Source organism: Dendropsophus ebraccatus, chromosome 6 (genome assembly GCF_027789765.1).
Source record: "Dendropsophus ebraccatus isolate aDenEbr1 chromosome 6, aDenEbr1.pat, whole genome shotgun sequence".
In the NCBI taxonomy this organism is placed as follows: Eukaryota; Metazoa; Chordata; class Amphibia; order Anura; family Hylidae; genus Dendropsophus; species Dendropsophus ebraccatus.
The window spans coordinates 103,790,595-103,818,497 of NC_091459.1; the positions used below are offsets into that span (position 1 = coordinate 103,790,595).

At 42.5% G+C, this 27,903-nt stretch overlaps 2 protein-coding genes across 3 annotated transcripts in view; one reads left to right on the forward strand and one right to left on the reverse strand.

Moving 5' to 3' along the window:
- Positions 1 to 1,384: 1,384 nt before the first annotated feature.
- Positions 1,385 to 19,723, reverse strand: C6H3orf33 (chromosome 6 C3orf33 homolog). 2 transcript variants are annotated; one of them, XR_011363675.1, is made up of 6 exons: positions 19,523 to 19,723; positions 8,201 to 8,260; positions 7,103 to 7,256; positions 6,122 to 6,282; positions 2,730 to 4,979; positions 1,385 to 2,330 (listed from the first exon to the last, which is right to left on the reverse strand). XR_011363675.1 is itself a non-coding variant. In XM_069975471.1 (5 exons), the coding sequence occupies exons 1-5, from the start codon at positions 19,604 to 19,606 to the stop codon at positions 4,698 to 4,700; spliced, it is 741 nt and encodes a 246-aa protein (XP_069831572.1). In that variant the 5' UTR covers positions 19,607 to 19,723; the 3' UTR covers positions 1,385 to 4,697. The 2 variants fall into 2 exon arrangements, 1 of the variants encoding a protein (XP_069831572.1); XM_069975471.1 differs by having other exon boundaries at positions 1,385 to 4,979.
- Positions 19,724 to 21,210: 1,487 nt separating this feature from the next.
- Positions 21,211 to 27,903, forward strand: part of DGKD (diacylglycerol kinase delta) — a 65,417-nt gene continuing 58,724 nt past the window's right edge. The window contains exon 1 of the mRNA XM_069975470.1: positions 21,211 to 21,410. Within this exon, the coding sequence (XP_069831571.1) occupies positions 21,285 to 21,410 (126 nt within the window). The 5' untranslated portion in view covers positions 21,211 to 21,284. The remainder of the gene's footprint in view (positions 21,411 to 27,903) is intronic.

The window sequence follows — 27,903 nt, forward strand, 5'->3', positions numbered from 1 at the left end:
AACCGACAGGAACTTATCAGTGAGTGGTAGATAGCTGTGGACCAATCGGTACCTTAAATTACGTCCTCGTCTGAACGTGATCTGTGGGGTCTCTGATATCGCATTTGCGATCGTAGAGTCCAGCTGTAGCACCGGCCAATATTGTGTTAATATAGCTCTTACTTCATCCGATTTCACATCATAGGTCCCTATAATGCGAGACAAATGGTCATCACTTATTTCTTTTTGTCCCATGGCAAGCAATTCATTTCTGCTTTTTTGTATCGCTTTCCAATAGGCCTGCCTCAGGACTTTTTTTGGGTACCCTCTATCCATTAACCTATTCCTCAGATCATCAGCCTTAATCTTAAATCCTCCCAGGCTCGAACAGTTTCGCCGTAGGCGCAAGTATTGGCCAACAGGTATACCGGCTTTTAATGGCCGGGGATGACAACTGTCCCATTTTAGCAAGGAGTTTGTAGCTGTCTCCTTGCGGTGGACAGTAGTTTTTGCTGGGAAAAGGGGTTAAATTCCCCCTTTTACAATTTCCCAAAAATAAAAAAATAAACACAATTGATAGTTTGACATCTATGTAAACTATTAAAATATGACTTTTCCATCATCTCCTAAAAAAAAACATGGGTTAAAAATCTAAAAGTCCCATCTACCTCAAATGAGTGTTAATAAAAGCTACAGCTACCCCACCCCCTCCTCAGAATATGGCAATGCAAAGCTCTCCTTTTTTTTTTTTTTTTTTTTTTTTTTTTTTTCAAAGATGTTTTATTAGTGGCATTTTTAAAGTATGGAACATACATAATGATATTCATCAAAAAAAGATCTCCTTTTTTGTTAATTTTTTAAAAGTAGAAAACAAAAAAAACATGTAAATCTGATATTGTTCATTCATTTTTATATTGACCTACAGAATCATGCTACAATGCCAATTTTACAGCGCAGTGAATAAATAACTCCCAAAAATCTAAAATGTTAAAATTTATTTTATGCTATTAAATAAAATACCACTAATCCCATATACTGTACTTTAGGACACAATGCGTGCAGCAGAGCTGTGTTTACATACATGTGGCAGAGCTGTGAACAGATACATATCTGTTCTATGGAAGCATTATTAAGGGTCCTATTTCATGGGCCGATGGGGGCTCAATCAATAATGTAAACGAGCGCCTATCTGCTAGATCGGTGCTCGATTACTGGGCCCATTACACGTTGCAGGTCTTCTCCTGTGCTCCTCTTCCTCCCGATCCCGTGTGCAGCAGCAGCAGCTTTGGTGCGGCCTGTCTGAGCTGACAGACCGCTCAGCCAATGACTGGCCACGGCGATCCTGGCCACTGATTGGCTGAGCGGTCTGTCAGCCAACAGGCCGCACCAAAGCTGCTGCTGCACGTGACCGGGAGGAAAAAGGAGCGCAGGAGAAGACCTGCAAAATGCTAAGGTAATGAATGATACTTATGAAATCATCGGTCCCCCGCCGTGCATCTCTATTCCTTTGAACCTAAATAAACGATCAGCCGATGACACGATCATCGGCTGATCATTCTCTCTATTCCACGTAGCGATAATTGGCCGAATCGGGCTAATTCGGCCAATTATCGCTCTGTAAGGATCCTTTTACACAACCCTATATGGGGCTATGCAAGGACACAAACAAACAGCAATGGGCGAGATCTCCGCTTGCTTGCAGTGCTTCCACAAGGCACAATAAATGGTGTGGCTGGGCACAATAAATGGTGTGGCTGGGCACAATAAATGGTGTGGCCGGGCACAATAAATGGTGTGGCCGGGCACAATAAATGGTGTGGCCGGGCACAATAAATGGTGTGGCCGCGCACAATAAATGGTGTGGCCGGGCCTGTATCAGCAGCATTTTACAGTTGGTCGAAAGATCAAATCAGCCGACAAGCAGGTGTTTTCCTGCTCACTAACAATCCTTGTCACTTTTACATGGGGCGATTATCAGCGGAATAAGCATTTCTAGGATTGCTCCATGCTGATAGTCTGCCTATGTAAAAGGGCCTTAAGACTTTTTAAACCATTTAATAAACCTAGAAACAAGGACTATGAGAACAGTCCTCCACAGGTTCTTCCTCCTGTTTGTTAAATGGGGAAAGGTTGGTGGAGATGAATGTATTGGCACTTGGTTCTCATCTTTAGTGCCTCTGCATTTTGGGATGTTAGGATTTTGTAGTAATAAATCCTAGGCTGTAGCGGCAATTCCACCAGGCCTGTAGACTCCGCCAGTCATAAACAGTTCTTTCTTCTTGCTTTTCTTGAGAAAGGTTAGTGCTGTTGGATGCCTTGGTACTTTGTTGCATCCAACCTGCAAGAAAGGTCTGAAGAGAAAGTAAATCGATTACTATACGGGCAGATCTTTTAATATTTCCTGGTTATGTATGCAAATGATAGTGGAGGTCGTAGTTATAGCAGCTAAACAGTGGTAGTGATCAGTGTCGCCCCCCAAAGGTTCCATCTCTCTCTGCAGCTCTGCTGCTGTTGTGCGTCTCTATCTTTCTATCAGGCCCTTCACCTGTTGCAAAACTACCATTTCCATGCCTGGGCAGCCTTAGCTTTGGCTGTCCAGGTATGATGGCAATTGTAGTTTTGTAACAGCTTAAGGGCCAAAGGTTCCTTGTCTTTGCTCTATATAATAGTGTTTGGATAGACTATTCTGTGTCCTGTATCTGCCATTGATCTTCATACAGTATGTTCATAATTCAACACATTAGTCTTACCTTTAGAGTTTTTTTTTTTGTTGTTTTTTTTTTTTATTAAGGTCTAACTTCAGACAGGTGATACAATGTCCACAATAATTGTGATCTGTAGTTCATAGAGGACAAGTCCACCGAGTCCTTACTACACCCCACAGTCCTGGTTCTTCTCCCACAAGATGAAGGAATTTTTCCAGGACAAGGTGAAAGATAAAAAGTGAAGGGAAACAACAGTAAATCCACATCCAGTATGCTCAGTAACTTCTGTGACCTGTACAAAGTCATTGCACAGGCAGAAATATTGTCTTTGCTATCAACTGGTGTCACCTTTTGCTGTAATCCTGTACAGATCACATTCCAGCAGCCTCCTGCTTATCATCACAGACAGAACAGGAAGTCTCAGCTTAGTTTTAAGCCTAGTGGCCAAAATGAAACAGATTTCAGAATGAGGGTATGTTCACACTGAGGAATCTGCGAGTAACTTGAAGAGGAATCCGCTCTTAATTTCCGTTTGAAATTCCTCCCTTAAAATATGTACAGAGCAATGTCCTATTGTGTTCAATGGGATTTTCGCTCTGTTATTCGGATCAGCTTTCCGCCCAAAGAATTGACAATGTAATTTCTTTGGGTGGGTTTAGTTAGAGGAATCTTATAGAAGTCAAATTCTGCCAAAGCTGAGTAAGGTTATGTTCTCACTACAGAATATGCACAGGGACTTCAAGCGGATTCCGCCGCACGGCCTCCGTTTGAAGCTCTGCCTGTCCCATTGACTCAATGAATTAACATGTAACCAAAGTATAAATTAACCAAACAGAAGAAGTTTAAGTGCTTCTAGGTTGTAAGGATAAAATATAAAGCAGACAATACACTGATACACTGTCCATTACATTTACTATGAATAAATTGTATAAAAACATTTTTCTATACATACTATATAGGTATAAGCCCACACTGTATTAGCCACTGTATTGTCCCCATATAAATTGCTTGTTTCGGAAACAACCTGCCTATAGTCCCTTTTACCACACCCAAACGTCTTAAAGGGTCCCCATATAGATCAGCGAAAATCCTTCCAAACCTATAGTTTTTGTAAGGAAGAGCCAACCGTCAAATGTGTTTAGAGGACACCCAACTATCCCACAACATACAATGTCAGGGGAGAGAATGAACATTCCCAATAGATTCTGTTTGTTTGTTTGTTTGTTTTAAGGGAGGCAAGATAAGCCACAGCACAAGCATTCAGTTAAACCCAACAAACGTCCATCCCCATCCCCCATATATGCCATTACCTGCATTAAACAAGAACTATATACATATCTTTTTTTCTCAGAGGGTACTGTTTTCCCTCAGAGGGGGGTCACCAGCATACAAAGAAGTCTAAGGGCCCTATTCCACCGGAAGATTATCGTTAGCATAATCGTTAACGATTAACGATCTCAAACGACCGCTATTGCGAAAGACCTGAAAACGTTCACTCATTTCCATGGAACGATAATCGTTACTTATGATCGTAATTGCGATCGTTTCTTCTTCCGTATTTCTTCGCTATTGCGTTCGTATCTATTGCGAACGACCGAACGATGTCTTATTCAATGCGAACGATTTGCGAACGTTTTGCGAACGAGCAACGATAAAAATAGGTCTAGGTCTTATAAAGCGATCAACGATTTCTCGTTCGGTCGTTAATCGTTACTGCATTTCAACCGAACGATTATCGTTTAGATTCGAACGATTTAACGATAATCTGAACGATAATCGTCCGGTGGAATAGGGCCCTTAGTGTCAGTTTAGGGCCAACACAAATCTTTTACAAGGTCCGACCATTTGTGTAGCTGAGCTGCACCAATGATGACTGGATCGGTTGTGTAGCCCATTAAATACAGCACTGTCAGACACCCATCACCTCTTAATGCAGTGTGCGGTTGTAGACAGCGTCTCTATAAGTCGGTGCTGTCATGCTTCACACAGAGATACAAGACTGGCATGCAATCCTCATGGCACAAATCTTTTCCAATACTTTGTCATCACACTCATGTACTGCTTCCCATGCTGGATAATTCTATTATGGAGAATTTTGTGGGTAAGTATGCTCAGCTGGCTCTCCTGTTCCCAGAGCCCTTTGCCTGCCTTCTGTGCCTTGACTTCTGCTCGCAGTAGTCTTTTGTAAAATGACAAGTAATGTCCCGGTGCCTGATGTATGCCCCGAATATGAGCTGTTCTTCCATGTCCTTCTTTTAATAACATCACATTCAGACAATCACTGAAGAAGCTTCCCTGTAAAGAAGTCAACACATCATAATATTAATATCTAAACTAAAGCTTTATAAATACACGGTCTATTACTGGAGCCCCCAATAGCTCCAGTAGATCAAGCAGAAATCAGTTTTGGGCTAGGGTCACACTATTTAGAAACCGTATTTAAAGCGACTCTGTACCCACAATCTGTCCCCCCCCCAAACCACTTGTACCCTTGGATAGCTGCTTTTAATCCAAGATCTGTCCTGGGTCCGTTTGGCAGGTGATGCAGTTATTGTCCTAAAAAACAACTTTTAAACTTGCAGCCCCGTGCCCAGTATCTGTGCCATAACTTTGCACCACCCCTCCGTCCCTCCTCCCCACCATCTTCGTCATTAGGAATGTCACTGGAACATTTTCTCCATGCTGAACATTGCACAGGTGTCTTAACAATCCAGCCCATGTGCCGTGCTGACACAGCTGACGAATAGGAGGCAATCTGCCTGGAGCATTCCTAATGAGGAGGAGGACAGGGAGGAGGGACAGAGAGGTTGTGCCAGCCTAATGCATACACAATCTAACCCCCGGCCATGGGGCAGGGGGTTGCCAGTTTAAAAGTTGTTAAAAGTCAGGGGGGCATATGAGGTGATGGGGGACACGGAGGGAATATGAGTAGATGGGGGACACAGGGAGAAATATGAAGTGATGGGGACTTGCGTGACTGCCATCTGTTGTTTTTTATTCCTGTACGGTTGGTTTCATACAAGTGTATTTTGCATCCCTGTTACATCTATTCTCGGTGGACTGGAATGCAGAGCTAATGTCAATCTATGTGGCTGCTTACAGGGCTGTATTTGCATGTGCTTCTTTCATCTGTTTTGCAGATAAAATATGCCCATTAAAGTCTATGGAGAAGATGAAAATATAGATGCATCCTATTCATCTATTCAACTATCTATTGTTGTGTATTTTAGTCTACTGTTTAGAAGATGCTCATTATTATCTACTGTACAAAATACAGGTGAAATACTGATGACATGGTATTTCATCTGTAATATCTCTGTGTTACGGACATATAGCCATACGCTCGTGTAACTCAGGCCTAAAGGTGTTATGACATGAGATGGTAGGTGGTGGTGGAATTACTGCAGAGAACAGGCTAGAAAAGGTAAGAGCCTTACCCTGTTGATGAAGACAAAGCAGTCTAGCTCTGAGTCTTCTCTGTTCAGTAACTGAAACCATAGCGTTTGTGAGGGATGAAGATTATTTTGTAACCACATCTTGCCATTCTCCGTCAATTCTACTCCAGCAAGTCTGACCAGCAGGCTGCCCTGCCCGTGCCCTGTGGAGGAAAAGGATTCAGCTGACTCAATTGATATAAACTGCATTTTTCAATAAAACAAGAATTGAAGAAAAAAATAAATCTTACAGTCACCACCAGGTTTATGGGATTTATTATGAACTACCTCCCTGTAACTGATTATTTGTATGTTAACAAGAAGTAGTTTACAGGTGGAAACAAGTTTGGATATTTTAGTTACCATTTGAGCGATAAGTTTGCACACTGGGATAACCATTTTAAAGATAAAGAATTTTTATCTAAAATAAAAATAGTGTTCAATATATACCTTTATTATTACTTAAGCATTTAAAGGGGTACTCCAGCCAAATGTAAAAATCCAGAGCAGGCAGGGGTTAGTGGGGCGATAATAAAGAAGTCATACTTACCTTGCCACATGGCCCCACAGCCGCAGCATCACCAGCTCACTGTCAGCCTCCGGTCTCTTGTTTCTCCCAACTTCCTGCGTCATCACAGCCCAGCAGACTACAGAGGTGTCACAGGAGACCGGCGGGGGTCCATGAACGGTGGTTCTGCGTTATGGGGGCACAAGGTAAGTATAACTTCTTTTTAATGTCCCCACCACCCCCTACCTACTCTCAATTTTTACATTTAGGAAGAGTATCCCTTCAACAACATTTTTGTAATTTTTTTTGTTTTATAAACTATATGAGCAGTGATAGTGCTGTTTTTTTTTTTGTTTTTTGTTTTTTTTATAGGAGAATGGCAACCAGCTGTCCTTTGCTCTATGATCCTCTTTCGTTTTCTCCCATGGTCATCACTTTTAGAATGTATTGTACCTGCATCTTGAGAATATACTTACATTTCTTCTGTACAGATCGCAGAATAGGCAGACTAATTGGAACATGATCAACATCTATGGTTTCTCCAGTCACACAGACTACTTTCCCACGCAGCTTCACATTTTTCTTTATGAATTCTTCTGGGATGTCTTTAGCATTTGTAAACTTTGTCACCTGGATAAAGAATAAATAACAAATAATGGGATAACAAATAAAGCGATTTCTGGTCCCTTAAAATCAACCCAGCTTCAAGGAACCTTATTCCCTTCCCTCCATGAGAATCAACTATATCCCTCATAAAGGCATATATACATACAGTGGTGCCTTGGATTAGGAGCATAATTTGTTCCGGGTCCGCGCTTGTAATCCAAATCCACCAAAGCAAATAAAAAAAATCACTGATATGCAGACAATTGGTTCCACACCCAAAAAATAATGATTTTTTATTCTGAATAACATGATGAACAATAAGAAAAAGCTGACTATGTGATATTATCAGTTACTGTACAGTATAGCAATAAGCATGTGGAGTATAATGTAAGTAAGTGCATAAACTACAAAAAAATACAGCAGTGTGAATGGCTGAGTGTGAGTGCAGGCACGTTATAGCAGCAGTGTATATAGCTGAGTGTTAGTGCAGGCACATTAGAGCAGGAATGGAGAGGATGGGAAACACAAGGGCTGACAGAGACTGCAGGGATCATGAAGGAATGAGCAGGACAGATGTGAGCACATAAATGCAGCACTCTCTGTCCGGGGAGAGAGGGGTTACAGCTATGAAGAGATTACCTCCACAGTCCTGTCCCCTGATGCAAGCCCCAGCCTGAAGTGGATCTGCTATGATTTGGAAGGTGAGGGAGACTTCCTGGGTCAGAGTACAGGGCTGTAGACCCTGCTATGCAGACCATGCCCCTCCCTCACTCCCGCTTCCACCCAGTATAAGAAGCTCTTAAACCAAAGCAATGCTCTTAAACCAAGTCACAATTTAGAAAAACTGTGAGCTCTTATTGCAAAATGCACTTAATACAAGTTACTCTTAAACCAAGGTACCACTGTTTAATATATATATATATATATAGTGCAGCTACAAATACAATATACACACATGACAATCTTACCAGTCTTATACTTCTTGCACACAAAACAACGCCGACAATTGCCAACCCTGTGCCGATATTCTGCAAAAGTTAATTTTAGTCATGAGGACAGGAGTATAAATTATATAATACCTCTAAATAAACATCACCTATGCACCCCACACATTGCATTCTAATTCTGTGGAGTGTGCACCTAAAAATTAACTCTTTAGGTAACTCTTTAGGAAATCTACTGGATCTGTAATTTACTTCCAGTCTCCATAGATATGGAGACATAATGAGACCATAATGTGCGCCCCATTGGACCCTCAGAGGTGGCAGCCTCTGTACAGCAAGCAGTGACTGCTATAACCAACGCTCTACCACTGTGTCTAGTACAGTAAGATAGCAGTCACTGCTCGCTGTAAAGAGGCTGTCACACATAACGATCGTGTTGGGCAGTGTCCCCCCCTGGTACTGTCCTGCAGTTCCCGACACAAACATTGGTGGCAGCCCCTTGGTGCTGCCTGTTAATGGAAGTATATATTTAAAAGGCTCCGTGCAGCCTTCAGAGCTGTCAGGGAGTACAAGATGTCTTTCTGGGTAGAGGAGGCAGAAATCTTCAACTTTACATTAGGTAAGCTCCAACATTTTGCCGTGAAATCTCGGAATAAAAATGATGCTATTTTAACAAGATTAGCGCAATTACAGTAAAATTTTGCAAGTTTTGGCCTCATCTAAGCAGCAAAATGGCTATATCTTAACAGAGTTTTTGGCCACAAAATGGTGCCATTTTATTGCGATAATCGCAATTACGGTAAAATAGTGCAATTTTCTGGTCACTTCTATGCAGCATATTGGCGTTATTTTAGCTCAGTTAGTACAATTACAGTATAATATGTGCAATTTTTGCCCACTACTACGCCGCTAAATGTTGCTATTTTTCTGAAATTACAGTAAAACAGTGCGATTTTTTTGGCCCTATATGCAGCCTTATGGCGCTATTTTAGAACAGATGGTACAATTACAGTAAAGTAGTGCGATTTTTGGTCCACTACGCAGCAAAATGGCGCTATTTTACAGTAGTTGGTGCAATCATGGTAAAATAGTGCTTTTTTGCTGCTTCTATGCAACATAATTGCCCCATTTTGACGCAATTACAGTAAAACAGTGCGATTTTTGGACACTTCTCTGCAGCAATATGGCGCTATTTTACCGTAATTGGCGGACATACAGTAAAATAGCGGGGTGTTTTTAGATATTTAAAATTACATTATTTTTGGCACAATTTCTATACATTTTGGGAAACTTAATGTCAAATACACATAACAAAAGGAATGTGAGGCTGTTTTTTTTGGTTGGTTGTTTTCTCATTTTAATACAAATTACTATTGGTGTCTTTAACTGGCAATTAATTCTTAGTTGTTGTTTTTTGTCATGTCAAGAATTGGAGGGGGGGGGGGGGAAATGCCACAAAGATGCCAATATGCATAAAAGTACAACTTTAAAAAAAAAAACAAAAAAAAACTTTCAGCATTTTCACATAACGAAAGTAATTTGAACACAAAATGAAGGTCGTCAAGGGGGAAGGGGGAAAAAAAGACTGTGTAAGAACATAGCCTTGGGTACTGTTCACACTATATAAAACTTACGTCTGTTTTCCTAGTATGCATAGACTGCCATCTAGTGGTAATAACGGCCGCAAATAATGTTCACAATCAATATCTGCAGATATTGTTGCCAATAGGTGCCATACTCACCCTGCCTGACACTGTAAATGCAGCAGGGGGCAGCAGAGTACATGAGCCCAAGAACCTGCATTACACTAGGTGTACACTAGGTGGCGGCAGTGTAACCACATCTTTACATAATAAAACAGAACAGGGTGAGTGGAGGTTGCAACGCAGTTTGTGTGGGAAATATCAGCAGGACGTGTAGTTATGGAGCATAATGTTATTTGTAGCATCAGTGACAGCAGCTACAGTGGTCGCAGTGGTGACCGGGCCCCCTTTCCACCTCACTGTGTCCCTAACTTGTTCAGTGCAGCTGCTTGCATCCATAGGGCACAAATGCTGGCTGCTATAGCAGCAGGCTGCGGCTAAATATTAAGTGCCGGAGCCCGCCTATGGTGTGTACTGCTCACTTCTCTGCCAGGACGCTTCAGCGGCTGCCTGCAGGGCCGAGGCCCCTCCCCCAGGTCAGAGTGCCAACATATAAAAAAGTAATGTATTAAAATATATTTTTAAATAATAATAAACGTGTGTTCCGTGCTAGTTCACACTGTGCGGCGCTGCACTGCAGATACCGAACCACTATGCCGCTCTATAGATCCAGAGGGTTCCGAATCCTCTACATCAATATGTTGCAAATATAATAATTGTGAATGAACTATAGCGCTATGGTCGGTACAGGGGTATTTAGTTGTATTGCAATAATAGTAAAGCGATGGTAATACGTATATATCTTATACTGGAGAAACCAGTGAAAAGAGGTTAGCTGTGAATGAATGAACAATCACAATCAGGTGGATGCTGGGTGTGTGACTTTGTAACAATCTCCAATAGCGGTATACCGTTATCACACGTAGTGAAACTAAAGTAATTTCATATGCTTTGTGACAATGTCCTACCTGTGTTTGGCAATAAGTTCTCTCTGCGTTGGTTATCCTGTAAAGTTCATCTTGCAAGGTGCGGTGAGGGAAGATCCTTGCTATCGGGGTTGGGAGCGAGCCCCGGCCGGCGGCTCTGCTGCTACCAAATTCACCCGGCACAATAGAGTAAGTTCAAAGGAGTCCACGTTTGGGTGACGTCACTCTAGTGGATACGGAGGCCGATGTATGGCAAAAGAACATCTAACGCGTTTCAGCGAACTTGCGGTCGCCCTCGTCAGAGATGATGCTGGCTCCTATGCTTCCTCCTTATATGAACTACTCCACCTATCATTCCTCTCCTTGCTGCGATCATATTGGGGTAAGTGGTACTCATCAGTTGTATTCCACTACAGTGTTGCTATATAACCTAACTCTATTTAACTAACTCTATTGCTGTCTGAGCATATAGTTACTGGTGTGTATATTCTGGTTATTATGTGTTTGTATCATGATTCCTATCAACTTGTATGTCTGTGTTTGTAACATAGTAACTAAGTGTTTGTAACAAGTTATAGGTCTGTGTTTGTGCCATGATTGTTATCAACTTATATGTCTCACCAGTTTTGAACAAAATTTTAGGATATAATCTATAGGATATAACTCAGTGTTTATATCTTCATCTAGTTTAAAAACGCAAATAATTCCAAATCCGCGTTCAGACCATGAGGAATAAGACTATTAAGCCTAAAAATCCATTCCGTTTCCACCCTGGACATTTGTTCAATAAAATTCCCACCTCTCCAGTTTGGAACCACTACCTCTATACCTGCAAATTGTGCATTTTTAAAAGATCCTGAATGTTGTTCTGCAAAGTGTTTAGAAAGGGGGTGACCCATAAATTTCCTTTCGATGTTATATATATGTTCTGTAATACGTGTGTATAATTGTCTCTTAGTTCTCCCTACGTATAATTTACCGCATGGGCACTTGATGTAATATATGACCCCCTTACTTTTGCATGTGATGTGTTTCCTAATTTGGACTAGTCTCTTATCTTCCTGGATAGAGGGAACCATAATCTGTTTGCCCGATATTTTGCAGGGTTTACATGCTTTACAGGGGAAAAAACCCTTTCTCTCTACTAAAAATCCTTGCATTTCTTTTATGTTCTCCCGTCTTTTATTTTGACTTTTTATGGTGGGAGCCACTAAGTTTCCTATATTTTGGGCCTTTCTAAAAATGAAATTAGGTTTATCGGATAATTTATCTCCTATTGTTTTATCATTTTTAAGAATATCCCAATGTTTGGTTACTATCTGTCTAAAACTAAAGCTTTCCTTGCTATATGTGGTTATAATGGGGATTTTTATCCGTTCTTCTTTATTTTCTATGTTGTCCTCTATATTATTATCCTTGTCTTTCAAGAATTCTCCTCTATTTTGTTCCCCTACTTCTAGGGCAGTTTGTTGCATTTTTTCCACCTCATATCCCTTAGAGGCAAACTTATCCTGTAGTTGTTTTGCTTCTTTCAAGTATTGGTCTTTTAAAGTACAATTTCTACGTATTCTGATGAATTGTCCCCTAGGGATATTTAGTAACCAGTTGGGCAAATGACAGCTATTTCTATTAATAAAACTGTTGCTGTCCGTGGGCTTATAGTATGTTTTGGTTAAAATTTGATTATCCTGAATGTAAATGGTCAAATCTAAAAAATGTATCTCTGTCTGACTGTACTCGGGGGTAAAGGTGAGATAAAAATTATTTTTATTAATATCATTTAAAAAGGAAACAAGAGTGTCCCTACCCCCTTTCCAGATAAATATGACATCATCGATGAACCGATGCCATAGGGCGAAATTCGCGTCCAGCTTACCCTGGGGGAAAATGAGGTCCTGTTCCCACCGGCCTACATAAAGGTTAGAATAGCTGGGCGCGAATTTCGTCCCCATAGCGGTGCCCCACTTCTGCCTATAAAAATCTCCTTCATAATAAAAATAATTATGCGTTAAAATGAAGGTGATGCAATTGCCTAAAAAATTAATTTGTTCTTGTTTAAAACGTTCGGATTTTTCCAGAAAAAATTCCACGGCCTCCCTACCCTTGTCATGTTGAATAATAGTATATAAAGAAGTGACATCTAAAGTGCATAAAATAAAGTGCTCCTCCCATTTCACTTTCTCTAATATTTGTAAAATGTGTTTAGTGTCTTTTAAATATGCTGGGAGGTTCTGAGTGCATGTTTGTAAGAAGGTGTCCACATAGCCTGATAAATTAGCTGTAAGGCTATTAATCCCTGATATAATGGGACGTCCTGGGGGGGATTCTTGTGACTTGTGAATTTTGGGGATATGGTAGAACATAGGAATATAGGGGGCAGCATTCAATATATAATTCTTCTCTGTTGTGGAAACTATCCCCTGATCTACACCTTTAACAACTAATTCTACAAGTTCCTTCTTATATATCGAAGTCGGGTCTCTCTTTAATCTTTCATAGGTTTGATTATCCCCCAATAATCTAAGGGACTCTGTGTGGTAAAATTCTCGTTCCATAATTACTATGCTGCCCCCCTTGTCTGCGGGTCTAACAATTATTTTGTTATTCTCTTGTAACGATTTTATTGCTTCTTGTTCACTTCTAGTTAAATTATTTTTGTCTTTTTTGTTTATATTCTGCTTGGTGTTGTTTATGGATAAACGTCTTATATCTTTAATGACCATCTGTTCAAATGTGATGATAGCCTCTGATGTTTCATTTTGTGGGTAAAATTTTGATTTATTTTTGAGATGTGTCTGTAAATATTCATTTTTAATGGAAGATGAACTACAAGTGTTTGGATTTTTTATGAAAAACTTTTTTAACATTAAGTTCCTCGTAAATTTTTTGATGCCTATGAATGCATCAAACTTATTGAGTTGTTTAGTTGGTGCAAATTTTAGGCCTTTACGGAGTAAAAGTTCTTCCCCCTTTTTTAATGTATAATTACTAAGGTTGTAGATTTTCTGCTGCTGTTCTGTCGTGTCTTGCTTTAATCCTATAGTTATCCTATTTTTCTTTTTTCTTTGGGCGAGTTTCCCTCCCCTAATCCCTCTCTTTCGTCTCTTTTTCCTATCCGCTGAAAAAAATCTTTCTTAATTGTTTTCTTCGGTATTTTTTTGTCGTTATTGTTATTGTTGATTTTGTCATGTTGTAATGCTAATTGTGTTGTTGATCGTGTAGTTTTTGCTATATTTTCCTTCCTATTTTCTATCCTGTTCTCTTCTTTATTCTCCTCTAATCCTGATTTTATGTAGGTTAGTGGATTTTTAGGGGACTTAGTGACTGTCTCAATAATATCAATGTTATCAGATAGTGTTTCAAATCTATTAGTGATTGGGATATTGCAGAGGGAGATTTCACTTTGTTCCAATATTGGTCGTGTGTTGATTGATTCTATATCTTTTCTTGTTTTCTTTATAATAATAGGTGATAAGGGGATATGAGATCTCCTACTCTCTGGATATTTTTCTTTTTCCACTATTTCCTGAGTATTAGACACTTGTGGTTGCTCATCGTGTATGGTTAAAATAGATAGGTCATTTTGAGTTTCATCTATTGTTACAAGATGTGTGATCTCCTTGTCTGCTTTTTGTTGTTGTTGTTGTTGTGAAAGGTTATCCCTTTCTAATTTCCGTTCCTTTTTCTCTATTAAATCCTTCTCTTTATTATGTATCCGATATATAATGCTGGTTGTTAGTTTTTTAATGTCCTTATGCTCTCTATAAGGTTTAATTAGTTCAAATAATGATGTTATTTCTTTGTTCATATTTAATATATGTTCTTTTCTTTTATTGATAACAAATAACACTGTCTGCTTTGAAAAATCATGAAATAGTGTGTCCCATTCATTAAGTGTGATTTTATCCCCTAGATCTCCTGAGAATGGTTTGTGTATAGTAAGACCTTTTGGTGTAATGTTCCATTCTAGGTATTGTTCGAGGGTTACTATTTCCCAAAGTCCCCTCATTTCTGTCAAAAGGCATCTTTCTAATTTTTTAAGGTTGGATTTTACTTCTTCTAATACCGATGTGTCTAAGTTCTCAGTATCCTGTAGTAAATGTTGTATTTGTGATGGTTGTTGGTAGTAATTTTGAACATGTATTAGTCTATCTTTACGATCCCTCCATAAGTCTGCCATATTATGTGCTGCTGCCCTGACGGGTCCGGATAATAAGATCAAATAATAATAAACGTGTGTTCCGTGCTAGTTCACACTGTGCGGCGCTGCACTGCAGATACCGAACCACTATGCCGCTCTATAGATCCAGAGGGTTCCGAATCCTCTACATCAATATGTTGCAAATATAATAATTGTGAATGAACTATAGCGCTATGGTCGGTACAGGGGTATTTAGTTGTATTGCAATAATAGTAAAGCGATGGTAATACGTATATATCTTATACTGGAGAAACCAGTGAAAAGAGGTTAGCTGTGAATGAATGAACAATCACAATCAGGTGGATGCTGGGTGTGTGACTTTGTAACAATCTCCAATAGCGGTATACCGTTATCACACGTAGTGAAACTAAAGTAATTTCATATGCTTTGTGACAATGTCCTACCTGTGTTTGGCAATAAGTTCTCTCTGCGTTGGTTATCCTGTAAAGTTCATCTTGCAAGGTGCGGTGAGGGAAGATCCTTGCTATCGGGGTTGGGAGCGAGCCCCGGCCGGCGGCTCTGCTGCTACCAAATTCACCCGGCACAATAGAGTAAGTTCAAAGGAGTCCACGTTTGGGTGACGTCACTCTAGTGGATACGGAGGCCGATGTATGGCAAAAGAACATCTAACGCGTTTCAGCGAACTTGCGGTCGCCCTCGTCAGAGATGATGCTGGCTCCTATGCTTCCTCCTTATATGAACTACTCCACCTATCATTCCTCTCCTTGCTGCGATCATATTGGGGTAAGTGGTACTCATCAGTTTTAGATTTGACCATTTACATTCAGGATAATCAAATTTTAACCAAAACATACTATAAGCCCACGGACAGCAACAGTTTTATTAATAGAAATAGCTGTCATTTGCCCAACTGGTTACTAAATATCCCTAGGGGACAATTCATCAGAATACGTAGAAATTGTACTTTAAAAGACCAATACTTGAAAGAAGCAAAACAACTACAGGATAAGTTTGCCTCTAAGGGATATGAGGTGGAAAAAATGCAACAAACTGCCCTAGAAGTAGGGGAACAAAATAGAGGAGAATTCTTGAAAGACAAGGATAATAATATAGAGGACAACATAGAAAATAAAGAAGAACGGATAAAAATCCCCATTATAACCACATATAGCAAGGAAAGCTTTAGTTTTAGACAGATAGTAACCAAACATTGGGATATTCTTAAAAATGATAAAACAATAGGAGATAAATTATCCGATAAACCTAATTTCATTTTTAGAAAGGCCCAAAATATAGGAAACTTAGTGGCTCCCACCATAAAAAGTCAAAATAAAAGACGGGAGAACATAAAAGAAATGCAAGGATTTTTAGTAGAGAGAAAGGGTTTTTTCCCCTGTAAAGCATGTAAACCCTGCAAAATATCGGGCAAACAGATTATGGTTCCCTCTATCCAGGAAGATAAGAGACTAGTCCAAATTAGGAAACACATCACATGCAAAAGTAAGGGGGTCATATATTACATCAAGTGCCCATGCGGTAAATTATACGTAGGGAGAACTAAGAGACAATTATACACACGTATTACAGAACATATATATAACATCGAAAGGAAATTTATGGGTCACCCCCTTTCTAAACACTTTGCAGAACAACATTCAGGATCTTTTAAAAATGCACAATTTGCAGGTATAGAGGTAGTGGTTCCAAACTGGAGAGGTGGGAATTTTATTGAACAAATGTCCAGGGTGGAAACGGAATGGATTTTTAGGCTTAATAGTCTTATTCCTCATGGTCTGAACGCGGATTTGGAATTATTTGCGTTTTTAAACTAGATGAAGATATAAACACTGAGTTATATCCTATAGATTATATCCTAAAATTTTGTTCAAAACTGGTGAGACATATAAGTTGATAACAATCATGGCACAAACACAGACCTATAACTTGTTACAAACACTTAGTTACTATGTTACAAACACAGACATACAAGTTGATAGGAATCATGATACAAACACATAATAACCAGAATATACACACCAGTAACTATATGCTCAGACAGCAATAGAGTTAGTTAAATAGAGTTAGGTTATATAGCAACACTGTAGTGGAATACAACTGATGAGTACCACTTACCCCAATATGATCGCAGCAAGGAGAGGAATGATAGGTGGAGTAGTTCATATAAGGAGGAAGCATAGGAGCCAGCATCATCTCTGACGAGGGCGACCGCAAGTTCGCTGAAACGCGTTAGATGTTCTTTTGCCATACATCGGCCTCCGTATCCACTAGAGTGACGTCACCCAAACGTGGACTCCTTTGAACTTACTCTATTGTGCCGGGTGAATTTGGTAGCAGCAGAGCCGCCGGCCGGGGCTCGCTCCCAACCCCGATAGCAAGGATCTTCCCTCACCGCACCTTGCAAGATGAACTTTACAGGATAACCAACGCAGAGAGAACTTATTGCCAAACACAGGTAGGACATTGTCACAAAGCATATGAAATTACTTTAGTTTCACTACGTGTGATAACGGTATACCGCTATTGGAGATTGTTACAAAGTCACACACCCAGCATCCACCTGATTGTGATTGTTCATTCATTCACAGCTAACCTCTTTTCACTGGTTTCTCCAGTATAAGATATATACGTATTACCATCGCTTTACTATTATTGCAATACAACTAAATACCCCTGTACCGACCATAGCGCTATAGTTCATTCACAATTATTATATTTGCAAAATATATTTTTAGTCTCTGCAGAATCCCTTTAGTAAAAAGGAAATGGTGGTGGTTTCATTTTTTTTTCTTTATTTTAAAAGATTTATTAAAAACCACCATTTTTTAACCGCCATTTAACCCTCCTGCCTCAGATACATAGAAGTGTAATCATGGCTGGCCAGGAGGCCGTCACTCTGCTCTAGGCTGCCAGGACAAACAGACTTCAGTCACAATCACATTGCTGAGGGGCGATCAGAGGCCGGAGAGGACAGCCGTGCAGCATCTGGAGGGTAAATAGTCAGGGACAGAGTTACCTCAGATCTCGGCCACTTGCGGCATATATCAGCTGCAGTCATATGTGCACTGCCCTCGCCTCCAATATTTCACATACATGTACACCAAAGATGGGGAATCTGCAGCCCTCCAGCTATAGCAAAACTATAATTCCCATCATGTCTGGACAGCCTAAGCTAAAGCTGTACGGCATGATGGATTTGTAGATTTTAGGCTTAGATTTATTGGGGGAGGAGGGGCTTTGAGGCAGTTTTAAAAACATTTATTTATTTATTTTTTACACTTTTTAAGTCCCCTTAGGGAACTTTTACATACATACATTGGATTCCATACACTGATCACTGCTATGCTATAGCATACAGGGATCAGTGTTATCTGTGATCATTTGATAGAGTCTGCCTGTGGCCTGCGGCTGACTCTATCAGAAGATCGGACTGCACAGAGGTAAGGAGTATACCTCCTGCAGTCAGGCAGTGCACACTGGGGGGGTCCCGATAGGTAAGTGGCAGGAGATGATCCTGTCACTTACACTTAAACGCTGCAGCGTTTAAGGGGTTAATGGCAGGCGGACGGCCCGCCATTGAGGGTGATGGCCTGCCCGCTGATAGCAGCCAGTCCTCACCCGCTATGAATCTAGCTAAGCTCCTAAGCCAGCCTCCTAACGCGGCCCCCCAGCAGGGCGTACATTTACACCCTCCTGCGTTAAGGCACGGCCTGCGGGGAAGTAAATGTACACCCATGGTCGTTAAGGGATTAATAAAAATGCCTGACAGCATACAGTCATGTATTGGAGACTGTGGGAGTAGGACTGGGTGATGTGGGCTAAAAATTTATGGGCGATTCTCAAAAATGTATTGCTTCACACAGTAAAAGTGCCTCCTACATGCCCGTATATAAGCAGTTATGCTCAATATGTGCCCCCATAGAGTATTAGGTCACTCTGTGCCCCCGTATGGTATAGGCACCCACTGTATTATGGGAATACTGGCTGTCATTACGGTGGGCACTCCAGCTGGCACTGTTATAGTCTAGTCTTGATGTAATTGCATTAGAGTCCATTTACACAGAAAGATTATCTGCCAGAGATTTGAAGCCAAAGCCAGGAATGGATTTGAAAAGAGGAGAAATCTCAGGCTTTCCTTTATGACCTAATCTCTGTTCATAGTCTGTTGCTGGCTTTGGCTTCAAATCTTTGGCAGATAATCTTTCTGTGTAAATGGACCCATAGTAAATCTATTAATCCCCAGCCCCTTCACTACAAATCCCAGCAAGCTCTGTAACCCTTACATGCTGCAGCACACACAGGGTTAAACAGCAAGCATTACTTAAGTGTCTGCCCCGCACATTGTATTACTTGCTGGCAGTGAGGTCAGGGGTCATCAGTGCAGGAGCCGGAGATCAATGTAATCTTCCTCATGCAGCAGCACGTAAAGCGTTAACAGCAGAACATGACCTTTCTCTCCGGCTCTGATGACCTCTGACCTCGCTGCCAGCAAATAGGGAAATGTGCTGGACAGGGCACTTGTCTCTCCCCGCACAGTATTACACATACCCCCGCAGCTGCCGCACACAAGCGATGACGGAGCGGAACCGCTGCCTACCCGAACTAGGGACAAGTGCGAATCCAGCAGTCGGGAAGTCTTAGAGATCACGTTATCTGCAGGCGCTCCGTCACTGGGCGCCATGTTCCTCCTCACCCTGCATAACACTGGAAATGCAGCAGGGGGCAGCAGAGTTGCACCGACGTATAATACGTGAGCCCAAGAACCTGCATTACATCTGGTGTACACTAGGTGGCGGCAGTGTAACCACATCTTCATGTAATAAAGCAGAACATAGGTTACATATCGGCAGGACCTGAGAATATGGAGCCGGGTGATAACCGCAGCGTCATCACACTGCGATATCAGGAGTGCACAATATCTTATATATCCTGAGGTTGGCAAATAAAATGACACAAATGCTATTAATGGGGACAAATGTAGTGAGATACAATGCATAAGGGGTGTTACTTTATATTGACGGCTATAAATAATGATCATTATTACCGGCCGTCATTATAAAAAAAAAAGCTGTTTATTCACCTAAAAAACACGTCATGTTTATTTCCACAAACCCACCCCCCTGATTTTGGTTGAAGAAAGACTAAGCAAAATACTGACGGAAATACTATGTGTGAACATAGCCTTAGCTGTTACATGACGGCCGTCAAAGGGGAAAAAAAGATGTTATGTGAACATAGCCTTAGCTGTTACATGACGGCCGTCAAAGGGGAAAAAAAGATGTTACGTTAACGTATCCTTCGGTACTGTTCCCGATACATAAAAAATGACGGCCATTCTCCTAGCGTGCATTGGTAATGACGGACACAAATAATATTTACAATCGATATTTGCAGCCGTTATTACTGAAACATGCCTTCTTTTCCCGCTGTTCACACAATGGTGAAATTGAGTGGATGGCCGCCATATAACAGTAAATAACGGCCATTATTTCAATACAACGGCCGTTGTTTTAAAATAACAGCAAATATTTGCCATAAAATGGCGGCCATCCACTCAATTTCACCATTGTGTGAACAGAGCCTTTCTGTGTTTTCAATCCACTCCTGGTTTTGGTTGCAATATGAGGACCACAATACTGACTGAAATATACGTAGTGTGAACCCAGCCATATAGTACTTTTACACGGAGCGATAATTCGCCCGATTAACGATTTTGAATGAACGATGTGTTTTTTATAACGATCAGCGTTTAGGGGGAACGATACATCGTACGGAAAAATCGTTTTGCGATCGCTTAAGCCTATCTCGCACATAGGTTAAATCGGTGAATGACTGTTTAGATGGAACAATCTGCGAATTTTTTACGAACGACGATTTAAGAACATGTTGTAAGATCAAAATGAACGATTTCTCGCTCGTCCGCAGCGTTTACATGTACGATTATAGTTCGAATCCGATCGTTATCGCGCAAATTCGAACGATAATCGTTCCGTCTAAAAGCACCATAAGGCCATCTAGGCAGGATAGGGGGTGTTTTATTTTAGCTGTTACACTCCAACTGTTATGGGATGGCTGTCTGTGCTTATTACTGCGCTATTGTCAACAAACTTTATTTGTAATGGACAGAAAACTCCATTTGTCTAAAACGCCGCATTCCTGCCAAGAGAAGGAAGATGCCACAGTCGCGCACAGCATCATGGGAGCTTTGGTTCCTTTTTCTCACAGCAATTACTCCAAGTGAACAGCAGATGGCGCTGTGGCTGAGTCTCAGCTGCCACCCGCAGATGGCGCTGCTTCCCATAGAGGATCCCGGTCCCCTGTAGCTGGCCCTGTGTCCATGTCCCCGGCTTTTGGTAGTGATGGCGGCCTCCCTGGCTGCGACGGCTCCCGGGGTCCCGGCCGAGGAGTCATCGGATAGTGAGCCGGAACCCGAACCACAGAAACTGCGCCGGAAAGTGTCTACATCAGGCCAGATCAGGAGGAAGGTAAGAGACGGACAGAGAGAGACAGCTGGGACTGCCTGGAGACATCCTCCAGATCAGAGAGAGGGGACACAGACAGCCGAGAGGCCATGGAGAGTGCTGCGGGGCCGGGGGGTCCCCATAACCGGGACCGGGTCACCGGCGGGTCAGAGCCCAGAAGAGGAGCTCCACGGGACAGCATGGATGTGAGTGCAAGAGACAGCCGGGGCTCTGTGAGACATGCAGAGGGGGCACGGGAGAGCTGAGAGAGTGCTCTGCTGCCTCCATACACAGGAACTACAACTCCCAGCATGCACTGCATGACATATGTCAGCTTGGCATGCTGGGAGTTGTAGTCTGTGACCAGTGGGATATCATTATACTGGGTGTCAGTGGGATCATGGGCAGCCTGTGCCAGTGACAGCTGCCTGCCTGCCAGAGACAGCTGCCTGCCTGCCTGCCAGACCCTCATGCCCACAGCTAATCCTGATACCTGGCTCCCAGCATTAACCATTTCTATACCTGATACTATTGTATATAGCACCATCCCCCTCAGCGGTGCTGTACAGCATAACCTCACAATGGTGCAGTGTCCTGTGTAGAGAGGACATATAGCTGGGGAGTATATACTGCTCATCCTGAGCCCCTGCTTCATGTACACACATAGCATGTATACTAGATATATTATATAGATCACACATAGCATGTATACTAGATATATTATATAGCTCACACATAGCATGTATACTAGATATATTATATAGATCACACATAGCATGTATACTAGATATATTATATAGATCACACATAGCATGTATACTAGATATATTATATAGATCACACATAGCATGTATACTAGATATATTATATAGATCACACATAGCATGTATACTAGATATATTATATAGATCACACATAGCATGTATACTAGATATATTATATAGATCACACATAGCATGTATACTAGATATATTATATAGATCACACATAGCATGTATACTAGATATATTATATAGATCACACATAGCATATATATATACTATATTCTATATATAGATTACACATAGCATATATACTACATAGCATATATACTATATTCTATATATAATATGGATCACACACAGCATATATACTATATATATAATATAGCTCACACATAGTATATATACTAGATATAGATCACACGTAGCATATATGCTAGATATATTTTGTATAGGTCACCCACAGCATATATACTATATATAGATGAGATGCACAGTGTAGAATCCGCAGCCTATACACTATACTTGTACACAGCTGGACCATTAGATGTCTGTGATGTATGGTGCCATTAGTAAACACTTAGGACATGTTACAGAGACATGTCAGAACGTTTGATCAGTCACTTACCGAGTGTTCAGACCCCCATGATTAATAGAAAGTGCTAGTAGAAGCGCCCAGCTATGCTCTTCACTCTCTGGTACACTGCATGAGACAAGCCTCTTATAATGTGTCCTGCCTCCTGCATATAAGCTGAGATCACAGGGAGTGAAGTGCACAGCAACGCTCTTCTCCTGGCTCCTTCAGACAGGGTTTCCAGATCCTGACCAATCAGACTTTTGACATGACAGTTTGTTTATTTTTAATGACAGACCCTTTTAGTGTATTACCAGAGCTGTGTTCTTGGTGGAGAGATGGCTGTACATTTCTTTGACCACTGTATGACTGGAGAAGCTATGCATGGCCGCATACAATAAGTGGCTGGGACATTGCTTCCTCTTTAGGGAAGCTGTGATATTGTATGGTGCTCCGAGAGTTGCCCCGTATGTTGTGTCATTGTCATTTGGAGAAACATGTCATCGGTAGTGTCAGAAGTTCCTGATCACATCGGGTCTTACTTCCGAGACCCACTGCAATCCCAAGATACAGCAGATGACAGTATGGGGTGCCCTCCACTCTCTGGCTGCCAGAACATCCCACTCTTTCACTCCATAGACTGTAATGAAGCAATAAAGTCGGATTTATTTAACAGCCTAGAAGACACACACACACACACCGCAGGATCTCAGGAGGGAGACCTGGTCCGATCAATAACTTTTGTCATGTCCAGTGATAGTAGTGCCTGAAAGAAGACCTGTGGCCTCTCCGGCCCCACTGTTTTAGTAAATTCATGTATCCCTACAAAATAACAATTCTGGAGCATTTTCCTTCAATCTATGGGATATTCCGTCCCCCTGTTGTTTTACTAGAAGTGAATGACTTGGCCAGCTTGGTGGGGGAGGGGCGGCTGGTAACACCCAGTTGGCTATTCAGTCAAACATTTATTGTAAGAATAATATAGAAATGTCTATAGGGTCATAGGGGCAGTCTGTATGAGAAGTAGTCTAGGAACATGTCTCAGGGATTAGACAGACTGTCACGTGTATTGCTATAATTCTGCAGCTTTGCCATGATGACTAGTAAATACACCCTTATAGCACATTATAGCCCTGTAGGACACCATACTATAGCAGTCAGTGACCCAGCGATGGATGCTACATACACCCTATAGGACACCATACTATAGCAGTCAGTGACCCAGCGATGGATGCTACATACACCCTATAGGACACCATACTATAGCAGTCAGTGACCCAGCGATGGATGCTACATACACCCTATAGGACACCATACTATAGCAGTCAGTGACCCAGCGATGGATGCTACATACAGCCTATAGGACACTATACTATAGCAGTCAGTGACCCAGCGATGGATGCTACATACACCCTATAGGACACCATACTATAGCAGTCAGTGACCCAGCGATGGATGCTACATACACCCTATAGGACACCATACTTTAGCAGTCAGTGACCCAGCGATGGATGCTACATACACCCTATAGGACACCATACTATAGCAGTCAGTGATGATCTATAGCTCTATAACTGATTGATGCTGCATACACCCTATAGGACACTGTACTATAGCAGTCAGTGATGGTCTAGCGATGGATGCTACATACACCCTATAGGATACCATACTATAGCAGTCAGTGATGATCTATAGCTCTATAACTGATGGATACTACATACACCCTATAGGATACCATACTATAGCAGTCAGTGACCCAGCGATGGATGCTACATACACCCTATAGGACACCATACTAAAGCAGTCAGTGATGGTCTAGTGATGGATGCTACATACACCCTATAGGATACCATACTATAGCAGTCAGTGATGGTCTAGCGATGGATGCTACATACACCCTATAGGACACCATACTATAGCAGTCAGTGATGGTCTAGCGATGGATGCTACATACACCCTATAGGACACCATACTATAGCAGTCAGTGATGGTCTAGCGATGGATGCTACATACACCCTATAGGATACCATACTATAGCAGTTAGTGATGATCTATAGCTCTATAACTGATGGATGCTACATATACCCTATAGGACACCATACTATAGCAGTCAGTGACCCAGCGATGGATGCTACATACACCCTATAGGATACCATACTATAGCAGTCAGTGATGATCTATAGCTCTATAACTGATGGATACCACATACACCCTATAGGATACCATACTATAGCAGTCAGTGACCCAGCGATGGATGCTACATACACCCTATAGGACACCATACTAAAGCAGTCAGTGATGGTCTAGCGATGGATGCTACATACACCCTATAGGACACCATACTAAAGCAGTCAGTGATGGTCTAGCGATGGATGCTACATACACCCTATAGGACACCATACTATAGCAGTCAGTGATGATCTATAGCTCTATAACTGATGGGTGCTAAAGAACCCCCAATGCTTCCCCTACAGCTCCTCTCCCGCATTTGGGTCACCCTTGCTTTCAGCTGCAGCAATATAAGTAGTTGTATGTATTGGCTGTAATGTAAGTGAGACTCCTACAGATAATTTAGTTACAGGCCCCACATTGCCCACTGTAGCTGACCCACCCTAATCATTGATCTTTTTGGCCCCCATAGAGTTTATACAATACCGCTAATACCATATTATCTGTTATTCTCTACTTCTGGTGGGTAAGCAGGTGCCAAACCTTCTTTTTCTTGTACGGTGACAGATCCCATCAGTCACTGGCAATCTACAATACAGGGTTAATCCATAACAGATGGTGAACCTGTGGCTGGGACTTGCCTGTCTGTGCCATGTGTGCTATACATAGGATATGCTGCTGAAAGAGAAGGAGGGTGTAAGCATGGGTCTCCAAACTGCGGCCCTCCAGCTGTTGCCAAACCACAACTCCCATCATGCCCGGACAGCTAAAGCTTTGGATTTGGCTGTCCAGGCATGATGGGAATTGTAGTTTTGCAACAGCCAGCTGTAGGGTCGCAGTTTGGAGACCCATGGTGTAAAGGAACTAAAAATCTGAGGTAGGGCTGGGCGATTAATCGAATTAATTCGATTAATCGCCCAGACAGTTAGAATCGATTTGATTTTTTGTGAAAATCGTAAATTCGATTTTCACAAAAAATCATTGCGGGCGGCGCGGTAAAGTGTCGGGTCCGGAGAGAGTTGCAGGACGGCGCGGTGAGGTGCAGGGCCGGCGGTCAGGAGAGATGTGGTATCGGCGGCTCCAGCCTCTTCACAGAGCCGCGGCTGACCTCTCCCGCCCTTACACGTTAGTGCCGCGCTGAGCTGCGTCCCGCTCTCTTCCTGTCACACGTGCAGGTCCTGTTCTGTGGAGGAGGCGGCAGGGATCGCAGCAGAAGGAGAGAACGTCGCTGCCCGCTGTACAGCTCCAGGACCCGCAGCGACGTTCTCTCCTTCTGCTGCGATCCCTGCCGCCTCCTCCACAGAACGGGACCTGCACGTGTGACAGGAAGAGAGCGGGACGCAGCTCAGCGCGGCACTAACGTGTAAGGGGCGGGAGAGGTCAGCCGCGGCTCTGTGAAGAGGCTGGAGCCGCCGGTACCACATCTCTCCTGACTGCCGGCCCTGCACCTCACCGCGCAGTCCTGACACTTTACCACGCCTGCCTAGTCCCCCTCAGCTGCCCCATACCCCCTCAGTGTCCCCTCAGCTGCCCCATACCCCCTCAGTGTCCCCTCAGCTGCCCCATACCCCCTCAGTGTCCCCTCAGCTGCCCCATACCCCCTCAGTGTCCCCTCAGCTGCCCCATACCCCCTCAGCTGCCCCATACCCCCTCAGTGTCCCCTCAGCTGCCCCATATCCCTCAGTGACCCCCAGCCTGCCCCATACCCCTCAGTGACCCCCAGCCTGCCCCATACCCCTCAGTGACCCTTAGCCTGCCCCATACCCCTCAGTGACCCCCAGTCTGCCCCATACCCCTCAGTGACCCCCAGCCTGCCTCATACCCCTCAGTGACCCCCAGCCTGCCCCATACCCCTCAGTGACCCCCAGCCTGCCTCATACCCCTCAGTGACCCCCAGCCTGCCTCATACCCCTCAGTGACCCCCAGCCTGCCTCGTGACCCCCAGCCTGCCCCATACCCCTCAGTGACCCCCAGCCTGCCCCATACTCCTCAGTGACCCCCAGCCTGCCCCATACCCCTCAGTGACCCCCAGCCTGCCTCATACCCCTCAGTGACCCCCAGCCTGCCCCATACCCCTCAGTGACCCTTAGCCTGCTTCATACCCCTCAGTGACCCCCAGCCTGCCCCATACCCACTCAGTGACCCCCAGTCCACCCCATACCCCCTCAGTAGTACTACTACACCCATCATCTATACCTGTACTACTACCACACTCCTCATCTTTACCTGTACTATTACACCCCTTATCCACTATACCCTCACTACTACTCCCTACCTAGATGAAGGCACAAAGAAGATCGCCTATACTATATGGGGGCACAGAGTACATAGGGCACATATTTGGGAAAACTACTTATATGGGGCACACAATGTGTTTGTCTACTACATAGGGGAACGGGAGGAGCACTGCTACACTGGGAAACAATATAGTTGTCGCAAACGTCAATAAAATCGTATCTGATGCTGCAGGGAGAAAAATGTCCTATTTATTTAGCAAAAATAAAAAAATCGAGATTTAAATCGAGAATCGTCCAAAAATTTTTAAAAATCGAGATTTTATTTTTTGGCCATATCGCCCAGCCCTAATCTGAGGTGTGCATTATGTCTGTCAATCAATAGTGGACATAAGGTGAAGGACCTTATTGAAGAAATGCTATGCTAGATACTGCAAGAAAGGAGGAGTAGATTATATATGGTTTATATCCATCTCTGTATGTTGTTGGCCATATTTATTACCTGTATTTCCTTCTATATTAGTGGGAGAGATACAGGTAATAGGGAGGAGTAGTTATAGAGGAGTGATATTCCTCAGGTACAGCGAACTTTGGTCCCAGGTATGTGATAATGTGGCCCAAGGGGGCTGTTCACATAATAAGGATGTTTATCAGAGATGGGGACCCTGCAGCCCTCCAGCTGTTGCAAAACTACTATTCCCATCATGCTTGACTAAAGCTTTGGCTGTCCAGGCAGGATGGGAATTGTAGCTTTGCAACAGCTGAAGGGCCATAGTTTC

What these genes read in the sequence shown, in the direction of transcription:
- C6H3orf33 (XM_069975471.1), bottom strand. Translation starts at nt 19,606, where the DNA reads ATGGCGCCCAGTGACGGAGCGCCTGCAGATAACGTGATCTCTAAGACT. An exon ending in CGCACTTGTCCCTAGTTCGG is followed by an intron (nt 8,261 to 19,522) that starts GTAGGCAGCGGT and finishes TAACTTTTGCAG; the next exon opens with AATATCGGCACAGGGTTGGC. An exon ending in GCGATCTGTACAGAAGAAAT is followed by an intron (nt 6,283 to 7,102) that starts GTAAGTATATTC and finishes TTTCCTCCACAG; the next exon opens with GGCACGGGCAGGGCAGCCTG.